Below are 19,207 nucleotides of genomic sequence, written 5' to 3' on the forward strand. Positions count from 1 at the left end.
TTTAAGTGTGTGTTGTGTCTGTTTACATGACAACGATGTTCGGAGATCCCGAAAATGGGTAAAACACAACGCTGCTAATGCGCATCCAACAGTGCCAGCTTGTGGCCCGGCATGAGCACTACATCATTTTCAACACATGGCCATGGAAATGCTAAAATTTTGTGAAATCAACGCACAAAAATGATGTGTTCTCACTTGAAACATGCTCATCCAAACTCACTGCCTCATCAGGAGGTAAAATAATAATGCGAGGCGAGTTGGCCTCAAACTACTTAGATTGCAAACTTTATTAGATCATGCAAAATCAAGAAATATCTGATGTAGTTTTTTTCCTTACACCTTGGTATTATATTTGTGTTATGAATAAACAAAAAACGACCTAACAATCTTGTCATATTTAATAAAATGTACTTTTCTAACTATAATCTCTAAATGGACAACCTGCCTTATTATCTGTTTAGCTGCTACTATGAAAGCTTAAATCGAATCAACTTTTTAATATGTTTTTTTCAAGTCCACCTCGGCGTACTGTATATTTTATAACACGTCAAACTGACTTTTTTTTTTAAAAAAAGCACTCAGGTTTAGATTGGGATTTTAACTGTCACATGGAATAAATATTTATGATGATATTCAGGAATTTCTGCTGCGCAGAGAGTTTCGCCATGCCGCTGCCTGTCGGGTCGCTATCGCTCCACTTTCAGGATAAACTCCGGAGCCGTGAAAAGTGGTAAAGTATGTAACTTGCCACTTTACAAAAGACAGCGACTCGAACTCACGAGAGTTACATCGGGATGTCATGCTGTAGCAATAAAAACAAAAAAAACAGAACAACACAAAAATCATATTAAAAAAAACAAAACAAACAAACTCACAAACAACCCTAAAGCAAAACACTCTTTGCGTTTCTCCAGCTAAGCATTCTGCTTTTGTGCCATGCTATCACTGTCTCCCACCCCAGCTAGGAACTGCTAACAGAAGCACCCTATTTAGTGATTTATTGGCAATAGAAGCACCTTTCCAGCCTCGGGCATCTGATATACACACTCCAAAGACAGATTTTAAGTGGAGCATTCCCCTCGAAGAACCTCAATCTGTTGTCTGAAAAAGTTTGTTCACCCCTACATCACACGCAACTAAGGGCGAATTAATTCGGCGCACACAAAGCGCCTATCAAAGTGCAGCTCATCTGTAATGCTATCAAAGAGTTTTTAGCAGATTTTCGCTCATGTTAAATGAGTCGACTGTCACAGGAAAACATTTATCTCATTAAATGTGATCATCCTAACGGATAGGAGGCAAATGAGAAGTGATGGCGGATCAGAGATTCAGACTGACTGGGAGCACGGCTGTTTGAGGAGGCACCGGCGCACTCCTCGCTGTCTGAACCTATCTGTGTGTGTGTGTGTGTGTGTGTGTGTGTGTGTGTGTGTGTGTGTGTGCAATAGATGAGGAAGGTGTTCCAAGTCCAACAATGATGGCTTCCTACTTGGGTCATTTCAGCTGTAGTTGTAGTGACAACCTGTCTGTGACACACACACACAGACACACACACACACACACAGACACACGCGCTACATCGACTTGCTCTACACTGCCAAAATTCCTATTTGTCTCACCTCGATACTAAAGCATGTTTAAATACCAAACTTTAATGACAATTAAATGAATTTGTCCAAAAAAAACACGCAACATACACACAAAAAAACACATTCTGTAATTCACTTGTGACTTTACATTTAAATTGTGATAGCTCAGGTGGCAGGTGGTGTTTTTATTTGTAACGTAGTGTCAAAGAAACATGTGCTCATCAAAAAAGCTTCATGTCCTCATAGTGACGGTTAGTTAATACATGTATGTCCTCACAATGTACATAAAACGTCTAACGGGGGTGTTTGAAGTTAAAGATTATAGCATAATGATTTTAACCAAAATTCAGCTCAATTCAATAAAAATTAAACATAAAGATTGAGAAATTACTTCCATCAAAAGGTCCTCAGAGGGTGAAACTGGCCCCACAACGTAGGTTAAACATGAACGTATAAACACACGCAGGTTAAAAAAAACAAAAGAGACAATGTCATGGTATTAAGATGTCACTGAATAGGATTGCGATGCAGCTACGATCCAGATGCGCGACCACCCACACGTGCACACACGCACGCGGCGTGTGCGCGAGCTGTTATGACAAAATGATTGTTTTTCTTTTGTCCGTTTGTCTCTGCAAGACGAAGGAATTGAATGAGAGCGGCTGAGGGACAGATCCATTAACTTCTCCCCGAGAGGCCGAGACTCTGAGCTTGGATGGGCGGACTGTGCCATGAAAAGTGGGGTGAGTGTGTGTGTGTGTGTGTGTGTGTGTGTGTGTGTGTGTGTGTGTGTGTGTGTGTGGGGGGTTTAGGGGGCACGGCTTGTCAGCGCCGCCGGTCGGCCTCGCAGCCAGTGAGTGTTTCCCTTTTAGTGCCCCGTAATGACAGGATGTCAGTATGCAAACGACAGAAAAGCCCGATCGCCGATCGATACACGTAAACACGCTCGCAGCGCGGCACGGCCACCGACCAACACACACGCACGCACGCACGCACTTTCAAGCCTTGAGCGAATCTTAATGCATCCTTCCCTCTTTTTAACTATGTATAGGCTGCAACGCATTGATTTCTAATGTATCAGGTTATGACAGCTCTTCAATACTGCTGGAGGCGGCCGCGGGGCTCGCTGGGAGAGCACACACAGCTCCGGGCTGCGGACCTGACGGGCAGCGCTGGCATCGCTGTGGAGGAGGCTGCTGTTGTCCTGACTACTGTCACTGCGGCTCACAGCAGAGCCGGGCGGCTCGCTGCAGAGATATGACTCAGGCCACTGTGTGCATTACCTTAACTGACTCTTCAGCCCTCCTTCTTCCCCCCCCCCACCCCGCCGGAGTTTCCACCTGAACTATCCCTGCAGAGGTGCATCGGGCACGGTAATGAGGGAATCTCTGCCTCCCTGGATCTCAGCGAATAATAGGCTCCTGCGCTGGATGTTTACTTTTTGTTTTTTTTTCCCTCCCCTCATCGAGCCATCTAAAACCTGCCGACGACAAACCGCCGAAAAGAACTGCGAGGATTTACCCAGTGTTATCAGTCTTGTTAGTTATCTACCATGCCGCCTATAGGCGCCAAGTCTAATGGGAGTAAGGGGGAGGTCATGCGGTTTTATGTAGCTCCCAAGTTGGAGTTGAGGTGCAAAAACCTCCCAGTAATGAAACACCTGAAAACAATACAACAAAGCCTTTTTCCAGAGACAATTAGTCCGTTACCCCATTTCAACACCACAGACATAAGATAGGAAGGTCTAGGTAGGTAAAATATTAGATCAAATAAGTGAACGAAGCAGGTCCCATTAACAAATAAGTCAGTAAATGGGTAGCATTAGTTTAATGTAGCCATACACAGCATGCTAGCATTAATATAAGCAAGTTCACTGGGTGGAATCAGCTCCGTTTTAACATATACATTATACTGATGGAAAAAAAAACTTAATGAGGTAAGTAGTGTGAACATTAAACACACATCAAGAACGCTATTAATAATTAAATGAGCAAAACAGGGTGTATTAGCACAGTATAGCCGGACACAGCATGCTGCCAGTAATATAAGTGAGTAAAATAGGTCGTATTAGCATAGTTTCATCAAATACCAGCAACTGGAAGTAATTAAGCTATTGAGATAGGTAGAATAAGGATAATGATTGAGTGAAACTGATGGCACTGGGATAATTCGGCCGAAAACAGCATGATACAAGTAATTGAGTAATTTACACTTGTCGCAATCGCATAATCTAACAAGAAACACCCAGGTAGCATTAGACAGACATGTAAACAATATTCAGAGGAGATCAAAGGTAATGTTAGCACAGGTGAGCTAATGATTTTCATGACTAAACCGGGCAGCATTAGCGCAACAGTCATCTTCAGCATGTCACCGGTGACTACATTAATTTCACAGCAGCATCAGTGAGGTAGACTTAGCATTGTTTAGCCAGACAAGCAAACAGCATTAAACAGGTAGCATTAGCGGAATTCAGTCAAACACCTTTATTCACCTTGGGCCTATTGATTTATTTTAATTTTAGGGAGGCTACACTTGAGAAATATTCCAAAAATGTACATGAACACCAAGAACGGCCTTCCTAAGGTGTCTTACCTCGCTGGACGGATTCAGGAACAGCTTCTCGACCTTTGAAATTCTAGTTAACCTTCATACGCTGTCTGCAACTACTCCAGCATTACACTTGTGATTTTGCACTTAAGTGTGTTTGTAATTTTATGATTTATTCATAAAATTCAAAACGCACATGGAAGCATATATGCTGGGGAAAAACTGACTTCCCGTTTCAACGCCGGCTGCTATGGCGGTGGCTCACCTGCAGGAGGCAGCGCTCCTTGAAGACGTAGCCGATGAGCTTGTCCAGGTGCATGAGACACTGGTGGTACCGGATGTGATGGGTGAGAACAGGCAGCATCATGGCGTGCTGTATAGGGAGGACAGCGAGAAATGAAAGAAAAATGAGACGGAAAATGGGGATCATGCCTCGCATCAGAGAGAAGCGTGTTTTGGAGAGAACTCGTGATGAAGAGATTGTGGAGGGAGAATGAAAGAGGGAGAAATCAATCAGCCCGTCATTATTTATTAAGTGGAGCTCGGCAACAGAGAGATGAAATAATCAAAAATTCGATGTCTGCAGCACGAGGGGCGGGCGACTGAGGGGGGGTTAGCGCGTTGGACGGGCCGGACGGATCGAAGATCATTCTGACATGTTGACACTGTCACATCAGAGCACACGGACGCACATTAAAGACGGGGAAAAGTTGGATGAGAACGAGGTGAAGGAGCAGAGAAGGGAGCAGCCGTCCTCAGCCCGTGGTGCTGGAACCCTTGAAGGGATATAACAGATCAGAGTGGAGGCCCCGCGACTTCAAGGATCACCAGACAGAGGATCCATTTACACAATGAGTCAAGGCAGAAAGCAACGTTTTTATACTTTCATTTTAGAAAAATGCGAAAAATAATGTTTCTTTTTGCACCTGCCTCTTTCTTCAACATAAACACACAGATGGTCTGTCAGCCAATTAAAATATATGTAATAAATCCACACACGCATTCAGAGAACTATACTGGGAGCAATGCCACACTGGCGGCCGCCATTCTTGTCTTTGTCCAAGTGCAGGACTACGAGGCTCTGGTGTGCATGTGCAGTGTCTATACTTCAGAAAGGTTCTGCTTTTCCCTGGTTACATGGAGAAGAAGTTGGAATGTCTTCAAAAAGTTGCATTACCACAGAGTGTTTCAGTAGCGTTCCACCTGGGTGCTGTTTTTCAAAAAGTGGCTCCGAGCGCAACGGTCATGTGAACGGACACCAAAAACACAAAGAAAATCTTCCTTCTTCTCTTGAAAACGTTGTGTAGACCAGGTCTTCAACACCTCAATGGAATCTAGAGCATTTAATTGGAAGGTTTGTGATTTTGGATGTTTGTCCTGGTGGATGTTAGGGGTCACTGAAAATGTCCATTCTTGTGCGGCGGTTTTAGTGCAAATCCTGCAGGATGCAGAAATCACGGGATGTTACTGTTTATTCCTCCAAGTAAATTCTCAACCACAAACTTTTGGAAAACGTCCCTATCAAATGTATTGAGAACACCAGAAGCACCAAATGCCTGTGATTTTTCACGTGTCATTTCCCGTTCACTTCCTGTTATGACTTTGAGCTGGAGCTTTTTGCACGAGATTAACGCTTATGGACGATCCACATAAGTTCATTATTTCACACTTTTTAGGACGTCATTGCGCTTCCAGGTCTTGTAACATCACTTTCATGACAGTAGAGAGTCATTTCGATTTTTGATTTAGCTGTTTCAATGAGTGCCAACACTTTCCTGTTCGTTCTAATGGCACTGGCAGAACGATACAGCAACTCGCCGCACCACCAAGTGGAGCAACATGGTTTAACAAGACAAATCAACTGGTCAACTTTTCTCCAACAATCTCTACTGATCGTTTCACAGGCTCTAACATTAAGAGGTAGAAAGTTTGAGGACAACAAAGTCAGAGAATATTGAGGGAGGGTGGCGGCGGCAGCACTGCTGCAGGCGGCGAGGATTTGACACCAACAGAGAGACGAAAACAGTCAGCGGTCAGCAAATGAGTCTGACAGCCTGTGCAGCCAATCTCAAGAATCATTAGCGGAGGCCTATCAGGCCGACCCCGTTCGGAGTGGCTGAGAAAGTGTAGCGGAGGCTGGTGTACAGACATTAACCCCGTGCCACCACACCAGAGAGGAGGGAGCCGTGCATGTTTTAATTAGTGCTGCCGGGGAGGGTGAGCCCCGAGGCCCGGCGGCTACAAGCGGCGCTGCCACGTAGCCCCGGGGCCATCACGGGGCCCGTGGTGACACTGTCCCCAGGCCTTGTTAAGCAGCCAATTAAACAAAGCCGGGCCCCCCCACCCTCGGCCCGTGTCTGCAGCTCCTGACCTGTTCTGATGGCTGCAGGGAGGCGGGGGTTCCAGCCACTCCGACTTGATACTCGAGTAATTAAAAGGTGGGAACTTTCTGATTTACTGTCACAGACGACGGCGTTCCGTCCGTTTTGGACACGGGCCAACCGAGAAAAGTCGGCCCGAGTGTTCGTCCCCCGCGGCAGAAACGTTCCTGGCGTTAATTTTAAACTGCTCTTTAATGGCCTGTATTGGCGGTTTATTAGCTAAAATGTGATATCAGAGAAACACACACCTGTTGTTCAGGTTTAATCCCATCGAAGCGTTTCTCCGAGAGGAGGCTGTATCGTCATTTTTTAGTGTTTCAATCATCTATTGGCGGTTTATGCTGCCCTTCAGTTCACCAGCTGTCTGAAATGAGCTGTTTAAGCCAGATATTGCCTCTTTTTAGTAGAATAGGCCAGGATTTCATGTAAAATTTTCCCATTTAAAAAAAAAAAAAGATGAGCATTTGGCACCTATTAAGACATAAAATAAAAAATAGTGCACACACAAAAAGCTATAGTATGTTTATTTTTCATTTGTTAAAGCAGCTACTGACAGTTAAAATAACATAATATCAGCATAAAACATAATACACTACACCACCATGTGGTCAAAATGGGTATTACAGGAGAAGATTAGCCTTTAAACTTTAGCTCAAAAGCACTGCAAGAGAGACATATATATTAATGAGAATATGATACGGAATTGCGCATCTCTAAAGACATTTTTCATGGAAACACTAGAACCTAAATAAAATCCATATAATTACACTGTATATTAAATAGAATCCTAAAAAAGCTATTTTTCTGCCTGCAAATCCAGAGAGACCTCTTTTTACTATTTATCAGGCATTGAAAATTAAATTGTTGTAATACAATTTATTTATTATTTTACTAGCTGAAAGTTCTTTATTCAAGTGTCAGCATTTATTTCATGTAATAACTAAGCTGTCCTTCCAGAATAGTTTGTGTATGCTATTTTTTCTCCCCCTTTTTAACGTAGTCAAATGTTTTCCCCACTGTGGCTCCGATTACACCTTCTAAATCTTCTTTGTTTTCTCACCATCACCTTGTTAATAATCTGCAGCACCACAAATAAAGTTGGCGTTTAGGTGATTACTGGGCCGAGCTGCTCTCGCTGAAGAACTCCATTCTGCACTGCTGTGTTTTATTTGTGGCAGAAAAGCGGCGGAGCAGCTTAATAAGTCCCCTCTGAAGAATAAACTGACCGCCCTCATTTATCCCGACGCGTCTTGTGCCACGGAGAAGCCGTCGTGGCGCTCCAGGCTTTACGGCTCTTCACTTTTAAATTGCTTTCTCCGCAAGACGACGTACTTCCTGCGACGTTGAGTGTTGAAGCAATTTAGCATCTGCGCTCGTTCCTTCTCTCACCTACCCGCCACCAAAGAGCCGAAACCCTCCGTGTTGCCACACGGCTATGTGACGAGCACTAAGCGATAATCAGTAAATAAATGCAGCGAATAGAAGAAACGCAATTTTTTTTTTTTTTTTTAAATCTGTTGGTGGAGAAAAACAAGCCGGTCGGGCTTTGAAAACTTTGTGCCTGCCGGATGGGCCCAGAAGTGGTGTGAATCCTGCAGGACGTCTGCAAAATGAATGAACGAGCTTGATTTCTGCGTGTAATATGCAGCGTGACACAACATCAGATTTCTACTTTTCAAAAAAAAATTAAAAAATGGAGACACAGTCTTTCCTCTCTGAAATTATTCATGAAGCAATTAGTCGCAGCCGTACAGCTCCAAGCAAATATAATTGGACGGCAATTATGGATGGGATCTTTCTCCGCAGTGCGAGGGGGGTCTGGCTCACCGGGATCCAACTCACCCGTCATTGTTTTTCCGAAACTTGCGAAGGGGCCGCCCGGGGGCCGAGCACCACGCCGCTGCCAATTACCCTCCGAGCAAGGGGCGGAAAACACCCGAATAGAAAATGAGGTTGTCTCCATCAGACTTAATGGGAAAGTGTTTTGGGTCCGCGTGATTCAGAACCTCACGGTTCTTTGACGGGCTTCAGGGCCGGGACATGTTTCTGGGATGCGTCGAGTGAAAATGCAATTTCTGTTTAAAATAAGTTACTTCTTGATCATGAAACCTACTTGAACAGATCTTTTTTTTTTTTTTTTTTTTTTTTTAAATATAATGGAATTTTGTCTAAATTAATCTTCTAATTAGAAAGTTTATTTTCAAGTAATATTTTTCTACTCTTAGAAGTTCCAAGGTTTCCGTACATCTTGTACATCTTTTGAAGACTCTGTACTGGATGTCTCACTGCTGTGTGTGTGTGTGTGCGCGTCTGTTCATGCAGGGGATCCACGTTGTGCTACCTGACAGACGTCGGAGCGGATGCCGGTCTTCCAGAAGCCCTGGCTGCTGAGCTCCACCGTCACCTCACGGCGCATCGTGTTCTTCTGACGGATCTTCTGAAGAGCTTCCTGCCAAAACAAGCAGCCCGTCAATTATTGATCGGCTGGAGCGGAGCCTGCGGGGACGGCTCCCATCTTCCCCATCCCCCCCCCCTTCCCTCCGCAGAGGAGCTGGCACACGCAGTAAACTGCGCGGCGGACGGCCGGGGAAGCGACAGCCCGGCTGGTTCTGGCTAATTGAGGCGCTACGTCGGGTCAGCAGAGAGGCTGAGGACTCACACACCTGTCTCCCCATTAGGACCACCACACCAGATCCCCGCCAGGAGCCCCCTCCCAGCAGATATACCATTGCAAATACACACAAACAACAACACAAAAGTCCTTCCTACAATGAGTGACAGCGGTGGAAAAGGATTTTTGGTGGACCAGGTCATTTAGGAAGCTTTTACATGACCTTTCAAGTAAAAATGCATAATTTCTTTAAGAAAAGAAATTCATAGAAACTGCATTTTCAAAAAGTTAAACCTTAGGAGTCATTTTCAAAAAGTTGCATTTCCAGTCAACTTGAGACTTCAGAGTCGTGGGACCCGGACGATTTGATGATTTCTCGTGGTTCTTGATATTGGAGAAACGGGGGAAGGATTTGGGAGTTCCGTCGGACGTGGGGGGGCCTGCAGATCGAGGAGGCATCGACGGAGCAACTCCCGTCTGACTTCTCCGTGATCCGCCTAAAATGGAACGCCGGGAATTTTTTTTTTTCGACTCGCGGAGGAAATAAGAACAACAAAGGCATGAATAAATAATGCCGTCCCACTTTGAACTGCGCATCAAAGTGAACACGCTCACCCACACACACACACACACACACACACACACAAGAAATCCTTCAGTCACTGTATGAGCGAGTAATCACAGGGAAGTGAGAATGATATGTAAATACTTTATTATGCAGCGCGTTCTACAGGGTCAGGCGATGGACGGGAGCACAGAAAGTCAATAACTGAGCTGCGAGCGGGGGACGCGGTGAGAGCAACTTTCAGCCAGGCGGGGCATATTTGGACTTTTATGGCGGGGATCGCATTCAGCTGAGAGGAGCGTTTGTGTTTCGGATCAGGCCGAGGTCAAACTCCAAAGACGCCATCTGAAACTCAATCGCTGCGGGAGGCAAGTGCACATCTGTGGCGAGCGTGTGCCGGTGCATTTGCAGGTTCATCCAGGGGCAAGTTCCTTACTTATGGCCGCGCTCGGTCATCCGGCGGAGGATTTCTCACAACAGATGGGCACATTTAGAGAAAAGCTGCAGGAGATATTCATGATTCAAGAGGAAAAACTCGAAAACTCGAGATTCAGTCTGCAGTGAAGGACAGGAGGAAATTTCTCAGTCCGGTCATTTGAAGAAGAGACGAGCTTTCAAAGAGGGTGGTGGTCTGGAAGAGGCACAAGTTGGAAGAATTTGCTGATAGTGGCCAAAAAGGAATAATTTCCATTTGAGGCTGATGTCAAATTACAAATTTAGCGCGGTATATTGTCAGAACTACAGTGCTGTTATGTCCATTTCCTGGAATATTGCTATAAGGACAGAGTGGCCATTTTGGAAGGCTGGTTGTAGCAGGAGCTATGAGAGGGCGGTGTTTGTGACTGACAACAAATTTGCATATGAGGTGGTTTCAAATTACAAGCTCAAAGATGCATGGTGGCATTTTCTGCACTGCTAATAAATAGGCACCATTTATGTATGCTAATATGCACAAAGTTGAAGTTCACTAGACTGTTGAAGCTAAAAATGGTTATCAGTGGTCTGAATATGGAAAACATGCATTTGAAGCTGGCATCAAATTACAAATTAGCTTGCGCATGTTGACACGATCAAAGAATTCTTTTCCTGATTAGCAGGTGAAATTGGACTGAAGAGCAACAGGACTGAACTGAAGAAGATCGTCACTCTCTATAAAGCTGAGGTGTGAGAGCGCCCTACAGTAAATAAAGTCATACTAAAAGCTTTTGTTTTTGCGGTTTCTGAGGATATACACAGGTGCTCTTCAAAACTTACAGACCAAAACATGAAAAGTTCTTCTGCAAAGGCATGCTTCACTCCCCCAAATCTGGAGATTGCATGGCCGCTGATCCTTATGCACACTCATCTCTGGAAAATACTACGAAAATAAGTGTGTGAGGGAAGTTGTGCGGCCCAGATGAAGCCGCGGACTTGCAACCGAAGGAGGGAAGAGGGGGGAAAAAAAAAAAAAAAAAAAATCTGCGGAGCAAGTTGGAGATAGCTTTTCAAAGATGCTCCTCATACGGCTCGACTGAGCTTGGCCAAATCTGCTGCGAAGAATCAGAGCAAATCCCCAAATCCACATATGCTGAGCTGATAGAGAGGACTCCGGGCTGAATTCACCGCGCAAATACTGACTCAGGGCTCAATACTTATTCAAATTACAGATACCAGATAATAAAGCAACACGCTCCCGCGCTCCGTTCTGAACATGGAGGAAAGTGCCGGCACCTTGCCGCCGGAGGGTCACGTTGTACAAGAGGGGGTTTCTTCTTTTTTCCACCTTCATCAGGGAAACATAACGAAATTCATGGATGTTCCGGCGTCTCCACCCACCCGCACACACACACTCGTGCACCTCCTCTGTACTCTTGCAACAGTGCCCACCTCCGGTCTCGGTGGGTTTCAGAGCGAGAGCAGGAGGGGGGATCAAAGAGGAAGAGGAAGACGCTGCACACACCTCAGACAAGGTGGAAGAAAATTTAAAAAAGCATCCAGAGTCCTCTGAAACACAAGCCGGGGGCGTTCGGTGAGCAGCGATGCCTCCTGGTGGAGCCGGGCGCGAGCGTGCACGTGTTTGGGGCCAATAATTGCTCCGGTGCAGGCTGACAGCAGGACTGTCAGGCTCTGTTAGTCGGAGAGCTTCGTTCAGCTACCTGGGAAACAAGCTAATTGAGCTCCGAGTTCTGGCTCATTATTGGTTCGGAGTGTATCAAAGAGTCTGAGCGAACAGATTAGATCTGCTCACACACTTCCAAAAAGGAAAAGCCCCACTTGCTTAAGAAAAGTCGAAGCTCTTACCGCAGGAAGACGAGCCACGACACTGGGCAGTAGGAATCTCGATGAAGACGTTGGAATGATGGAATCCTTGTAATTCTTTTTCCCAGTACATTCAGAACTTCCTTAAGACAACGCCTCGTGGCTGAGATCCACTACACTTTTACTTGCTCAACAGAAAGTTAAAGCGAGCAGCAGAGGTCTCAGCTCCTCGGCCACACGCCGCACCGCTAACCCCGTGATTCCCCGTGGCGACGCGGCCATTATTCCACCAAATCCAAACCTTTCGCTTCCTCGCTCCCCGTTGGTGGCTTGACCTTCACACTCAGCTCGGGAGAGCACTTACTGCCATTTTAACCGCGAGCTGTGAATTCATTCCAATCATGCATTAAAGGCGAGCTTCGCGGTTTTTTCCAGGGTGTCGTCAAAACAGCAGAATATACTTCCTATCACCTGCACGACACTGTGAAACTGGTCAGTGCAGAACTAAGCCATGAGGCTGGGATTCAGCGGTGACTGGTGAAAAGGTCACAGTTCCAGTAGCAAAAACAACAATCTAGATACCTGAAAGCTCGCAAAGCAGCATTATCATCAGGGTCAGTGTGTGAAAAGATATAAAGGAGGAAAACTTTAATGTGAAGAGAAACACTGGGAAGATTTTGATTTGTTTCCAGTAGCCTAGTTGTTTCTGTCGGGTGACTTCCAGCTTGTGAAAGCAGGAACATCAGCTGCTGCTGCACAGCAGTTTGAACCCACCTCTCTCTGTGTCAGCTTCTGTTTGTCCAGCTGCTTGACCTTGGGGCTGTTGGCCAGCAGGTGGCGTAGTTTCACATAGCTCTTCCACAGTTTCTGGTACCTGCAAGGCAGTAAATAAGACATCTTTTACTCTTTGCTCACTTTTCCCAACAATCGTTTGCCGTTTCATGGTCTGTCATCCAGCATGCACGGAGTCCTGAAGCGGCTCAGAATCTGCACTTCGCCTTATTTTGCACAAAATCTGAAAGTGGTGAAACATGAGCAGCCCTGACACATGACTCCGGAGCGATCACACAAACCGCTCCGTTCTCATTTTCTGTGGGAAAAAAAAAAAAAACCTTTGTCTTTGCTCTCATTTGCATCTGAAAAGAGCCACCGAGTTATCGGCAAGGTGACATGTAGCCACCATATGAGCCGCCTCCCCCCTTTTCACCCGTTCCCTCTCTCTCTCTTTTCAATCAGACCTCCTGATTGATGCACTGAAGGCCGAGTGTGACCGTTCTGCTCCCATTCAGGAGACTTTCTCCTCATTTACCCAGAGTTATTCAATTATGATTGGTGGGATGGAGTAGCGGGGGTGTGCAGAGGGGGTAAGGTGGCGGCGCTCGGAGGATACGATGGTGCACTGACGGAGAGAGAGAGAGGACAGAAGGAGGGGAGGAAGAGGAGGAGGAGGAGAAGGGGGAGGAGGGATGTGCTGAGGAATAGAAGAATTATAGAGCTTTAATAGCGGGGACTTCATTAGAGACTGAGACGGGGGAATGAGACGGCTTTACCGCCCCGATTATCAGCCTGCCGCCACCTCCGCACTGAAGCAGCCCGGGTGGACGAGAGACGGAGAGACAGACAGAGAGGGAGAGGGAGAGAGAGAGAGTAGCCAGCCTGGGAGGCCCCCTCGTCCCCAATCCGCTCCAATGACCTTTCCACAGATCCGCTGTGTGCTCTGAGGGTAGCGTCGCCGCCGCCGCCGCGCCGCAGCTCTCGCCCATCTCCGCTCAGGCTTTCATTAACATATGCTGCCTGCTCTTCCTCCACTGTTTACCATCTCCGGCCCCGTTTCAGAACAATGCTGGCTTCACTGGATCTCTTAAACCTGATTTGAACTTCTTCTTCTTTTTTATTTTTTTTTTTTTTGGCTTCCGAACACGAGTGTCCATTAGTTTAAAGTGATGAGACCATTAAAGGGAGATGGGGTCAATGCCAGGCGAAATGTAGCGCCGAAGAGCCACGATGAGAGGGGGGGAAATGTCTCGGAACCAAGGGTGGGTTTCTGGACATTCCGTAAGAGCGAGCCATCAGCGTTTTTCAGTTCTGCTCGATATGAAAGTCACGTGGTTTTGATGAGCTGCGACTCTCCGCCTGATAATGAGCAGTGAAGATGGGTAAAAGTAACCTCCCAACAAGCTGACGAGGAATTTATTAGGAATGAAGTGAGAGGATGTTGGAATTTCCCCTGTAATTTGACACCAACCTCACTCGTTTGATCAGTTATATAAGGAAATCTGCTCGGAGCAAATGTAATTTTAGTCACAGTTTTTTCCAATTAAATGAACCAACTGAACGATTCCATCCTCTCTTTGGTTGTAATAACTGTGAAATAAAGTCTTATTTGCGTTGGATCTGCCATTATTTGGTGTTGCGACCGTTTGTGTGAATTCTAATCCCGGACATGTTGTAAAGCGATTCTCACTGGTGAATGGAAACTCATTTTAATGAGCTAGTTTGGGTTTGAATTACAACTTCATTAAAGATTATCATAAAAATGACATATCTACTGCATAAGATATGTAGTTAATATCTTCCGCTGGCTCTTAATCTCTGTCTTGCCTTAACCTTTACATCGTGCCTTTTCAATTATAGAGGAGGGAGCAGTAAAGATGTGACAGGAGGGCAGACAGAATTTAACCTTAAAGATACAGAGCATGTTCCGATAGCGGCCATTCAGTTTATTTTCTCATCAAATATAAGTATTGTATTGATCAAAATGTTCACGTTTCAGTTTAATTCTTTATCTTTTGGAGAAATATTTGCTATCTTCCTTCTGTAATGGACACATTTTATTACTGCCACTGCTCCCGTCTCTGACTCTATTTCACCGAGTCGCATGGAAGTCAGCCTGAACCCAGACTTCTTGAAGATTTGTTCTTTTACTTGGAGTTTTGTCTGAGGTCTTCAAGTGGCGGCAGAGTGCTCATTGAACCTGGGTTCAGTTTGTACCTCTCCGAGACGCAGCCGCACGCTTTTAATTCCACACAGCGCTTCAGAGTCTGAAGTATATCCAAGCACGACTGGTGGCGGAGCCGCTGTTTACATGACGGATGTCAGGACGCCGCATTGTTTTTGTGTCCGGAGCAGTTTCTCCTTCAGCGGATTCAGAGAAGTTGCATGTTTCTTGACTCCCGATGCTTAATAAACTGTTTCCATCTTTCTCTCTCACACGCACATTCCTTCATCCTCCAATATGAACGGATCACCAGCAAACTTCCGAACTTCCCCTCTGGAGTCCACTTCTCGAGGGTCGCTGCCCAACAATCGTGTCACATTTCATCCGATTTTTACGTCACCGAAGTCAAAAAGGCGTCATGATTCTGTGCCGGAGGCCAAGGACAAAGATGAGAAGACGCCTCATTGACTGCCGCCGCCTATTAGAGCTAAAGTATTTTTGGATACGTCTTCTCCACTGTGTTATTTTTCTATTGAGAAAGGGAATGAAGCAAAGCACTGCAGCAGCACTGAGGGTTCTCCTTATACAGGATATAATTCTATGGCTGGGGGAGGCGAGGCACAGCAGGACTATATTTAATAAGTAAAAGAACCTCTTCAGGTGCTCCTTCTCAACTTTTCCTCTGCTTCTTTTTTCCTTTAAAAGACCCATATTATGCAAAACTCACTTTAAAATGGTTTTCTAACAGTAATGTGGCCTCGTACCCTGAGAATGAGGCCACAGAAAGAACAATGAAACAGTTACATTTGTTTTGGTTTTTTTCCCCAGACAAAATCTTTTTTTTTTTTTTTTGTTTTATAAAGACATGAATTTAATTGTCTTTTCATTTTACTCTTGGATCTGTTTACATGACGCTTTCAAGCAAAAAAGCAAAGCTTTTCTTGCATTTTGGGTGTTTGTTTCCACCAAAGAAAGACTTTAAAGTTGAAGTTTTAAGGTGATTTTGGCAGTATTTCACCAGTCCAGCCCACTCGAGATGAAACTGGGCCGTATGGTCTCAGACGTGTTTGACTCCCCTGCTGTATGCCGTCTGTCTTTACCACTGCTTTCAAGAGTGCATTGAAAAAAAAAAAAACAACCTCCAGTGTGAGCGCGATGAGCGACCAGGGTTGGTGTAAGAGAGCGATGCACTGGAGCAGTGTGAGGGTACAGCGACAGAGCCGGGAAAGGGAAAAGAGAATCGGCCAATCAGAGCGCAGTATGTAAATGATGCGCTAAGCTTCAAGCTCGTGAGTGACAAGAGACTTTGCCACTGCGAATCCACATGTCGTCAGTGAGGCATGAATGCGACAGCATTGAGAGCGAGATGCAAAAGTGCGGCCACTTTAAAAAAAGCACATCTAAAAAAAAAAAAAAAAAAAAAAAGGGAGACGTTTCTTCTGCATTTGCACTTTTTTGCATACCTTCTCCTCCTCTCATTTCTCATTCCTTCATGTGTTTCCTGAGCTGGTCCGTCCCGCCCAGTCCCCCCCGCTGCCTCTTCTTTACATTCCCTGACCTCTGACATGTCATCATTCTTGCCTCAGTGGTTGTGATGGAGCCGCAGGAGCTCGAGTGGCGGCCCTGAACGCGAGCGTGTCCGGTGGGCAGTGTGACGGGAGGAAGACAACACAGCTTCTTCAGTCTTCCTGGGCTAATATATGCTGCTGCTGCTGCCGCTGCGTTCGAGGCTCCCTCTCTGTGGCATTGCTGCCGCCGCAATCAACACCGACTCCTGCCCTCGCTACACGCATCATTAGCGGTGGTAGGAAATCCTTTCCGCCGGTCTCTTACTCCTCGTTTCTGCATCGGCTAATGATGTCCCAGTCCATCCATAAATTTGTCGTTGTCTGCTGCTTTGAGAAGTTTGACATGGCAGCAGGGTGCAGCGGGGATGAAAGAGCTCGGTGGACAGACGGCTAAAACGTAGCGCCGGGGGAGAGGAGGCATTAGGCGGAAGGGAGGGAGCGAACTAGTTCTGCCTAAAAGGATTTCCTAATGATCGTTCTCTTGTTTGCGTCTTCATCGCTTCCCTTTTTTTTCCTCCTGACAGTTGTGATTTCGACCGAGTGGCGCCCACAGGTTCCAATTCAGAGCCTCGAAACCAAGTCGGCGTCAGATTGGTGCTCGTCGCTGCGACTCTTTGATCGTCGGGGGAAAAAAAAAAAGGCCGCGGCTCTCGTGATCCGGTGCGCCGCCGCGGTCAATTATGCGGCGGCACAGTACAGTATTCCCCCGCGGCGCGTGCACGAGACGGCGGGAACCTGGGACCCGTGACGACGCATGAGAAAATGTCACGCCACTCCCGATCTCCCATCATCCTACTCATCTTCACCTCTTTTTTTCCCTCTTTTACCTTCAATAAGCGGTTTGTTCGATCGGCGTGTCTGCGTGAAGTCTTACTGCGGGTCGCCGGCGTAGCTGAGCTGGGCCGGCCGAATCCCGAAGTGGACGATGATGGGGAAGGTGATGACCTCCGGGTTGAACTGCTCCCTGTCCAGCTGGTCGATTCGCACCGAGCTCGGTTTCTGTCGGGGGTCACAGAGACGAAGAAGAAAAGAAATCGGGTTACAGTGTAGACATCGCTACGAGGCAGCCATCGCTCAATCAGCTGCTGTCGCTGTGCGAGATAAAAAAAATAATAATCCACGCCACGAGGGTCGCCTGTCACAGGGCGTAATAAGGTGAGGCCTCTGGGTGTTTTTTTGGATTTTTTTTGTGACTTGTAGGACGAGCACAACAATGGCGAAGTGATGTCGGACGGGTAGCGAGCGAACTTCTGACGCTCTTATCGGGGAGGAGATTGACAAGCAACACGTCCTCGGCTGCCTCCCAAACCGCAGCTAGCCTGTCAGGCGTTTTGCGAGATCAGAGGACGGGGGCTGCGACATAAGGCGCGCTGATCTGCGCGGCAGATGGCCCGAGGCTCGGGCTCACCTTGACATTAGCCACGCACGCCTGCATACAAACTCCGATTTGGGAGCCAGGGGTCGACCTCCCCGCTCCACTTTGATTCTGCCTCTTTGGAGGAACATGATTGGCTTGGTGGTCGCCCTGTTTACAGTCCCGACAGGTCCGGCGCTGAATAATGCTAATTCGGGCTGTTTAGCCTCCGCTGCTGATGTATCTGTGCCACGACAGATTGGAGGTCGGTGACACCGGCGGCCGCAGTGAGGAATAACGGCGGAGCGTGCTGGGTCTTGATCGGACCGTTCGGTGTGAAGTTGCAGGCGACCTTGGCACAACACGAAGGGTGGGACTCCCACAGAATGAGGGCATGTACAGATTAAGGTGCCCACCGGCCTCGAAAAGCACATTTTATTGATCCGTGAGCAACAGCAGTATGACACCCCGCATCACAACAAACCCAAACTGTAAAGTTTACATTTAAATGTTATCATGGCACTATTTTACCAGCCAGTTTAGCTCACTCAAGATCAAGCTGGGCTGCATGTCGCCCCTCAACTAAAACCTGCTTTACTCCCCGGATTTAAAGCACCTTTGTATTTAAACTCGTTGGGATGAAAATCAGCAAATGTGTCCAGAAATCGTGATGTGATCATCACCTCCTGATGCAGCGAATGATAATCCTGGTGTGTAATTACACGCTTTGGGATGCTGCATCAGGGGTTTTGCTGGAAGTGTGTTTTTCAGGAGAGCAGGAATTAAAGAACTGATCAGCTGCAGTGACTCAACGATATATTGATTAAAGGACTTATTGCTTCAGTGTACAGTGTAGTACCAGACACAGAGGCTCCTATGAAGCCACATACAGTTCATATTAACCATTTTATCCTGCCTTAAGTGATATTCTGCTCTGTTTATTGTGTGTTATGAAAAACGCAGGTCCGTAAGAGGGAGGTAAATATCTGAAAACATCCGTCATCAATATAGAATCAAAATATAATGTGACGGGCATCTATATAAATATATGAGGCAAAAGAAAAGCTACAAAATCGGGCTTAAAGTGTTTTGAATACATTCCACTTTTTCCATACTGAATGAAAAGTGAAACTCCATAGAATGAAAGAAACATTCAGTGGAAACTGCTGGGATTTCTTTTTTGACACCCAAAAAAAACAAAAAAAAAAAACATATAAATATATAAAACAAGGTAAAGCTCAATATATGACCTTTTTTAATGGACTTTGTCTGACTGGCAGTGTAATCTTTAACTGGAGTCGAGGGATGGGAGACTATTATACACCCACTCTGCAAACCCTGACAGCAACAATTCAGCGCTGCCAGGAGCAGCAGTTGACTCAATAACTCACCCACACCAAAGGTTACGCAAGC

The 19,207-nt window shown here is 46.1% G+C and overlaps 1 protein-coding gene across 1 annotated transcript in view; it reads right to left on the reverse strand.

Annotated features, from left to right (window-relative positions):
* The window catches only part of drosha (drosha ribonuclease III), a 106,379-nt gene that overhangs the window by 69,787 nt on the left and 17,385 nt on the right, over positions 1–19,207 (reverse strand). Inside the window, exons 14-17 of the mRNA XM_030099589.1 lie at positions 17,315–17,439; positions 12,709–12,808; positions 8,862–8,969; positions 4,405–4,512 (exon numbers count right to left, since the gene is read on the reverse strand). Coding sequence (XP_029955449.1) covers positions 4,405–4,512; positions 8,862–8,969; positions 12,709–12,808; positions 17,315–17,439 — 441 coding nt within the window. The remainder of the gene's footprint in view (positions 1–4,404; positions 4,513–8,861; positions 8,970–12,708; positions 12,809–17,314; positions 17,440–19,207) is intronic.

This window comes from Salarias fasciatus, chromosome 9 (assembly GCF_902148845.1).
Source record: "Salarias fasciatus chromosome 9, fSalaFa1.1, whole genome shotgun sequence".
Lineage (NCBI taxonomy): Eukaryota > Metazoa > Chordata > Actinopteri > Blenniiformes > Blenniidae > Salarias > Salarias fasciatus.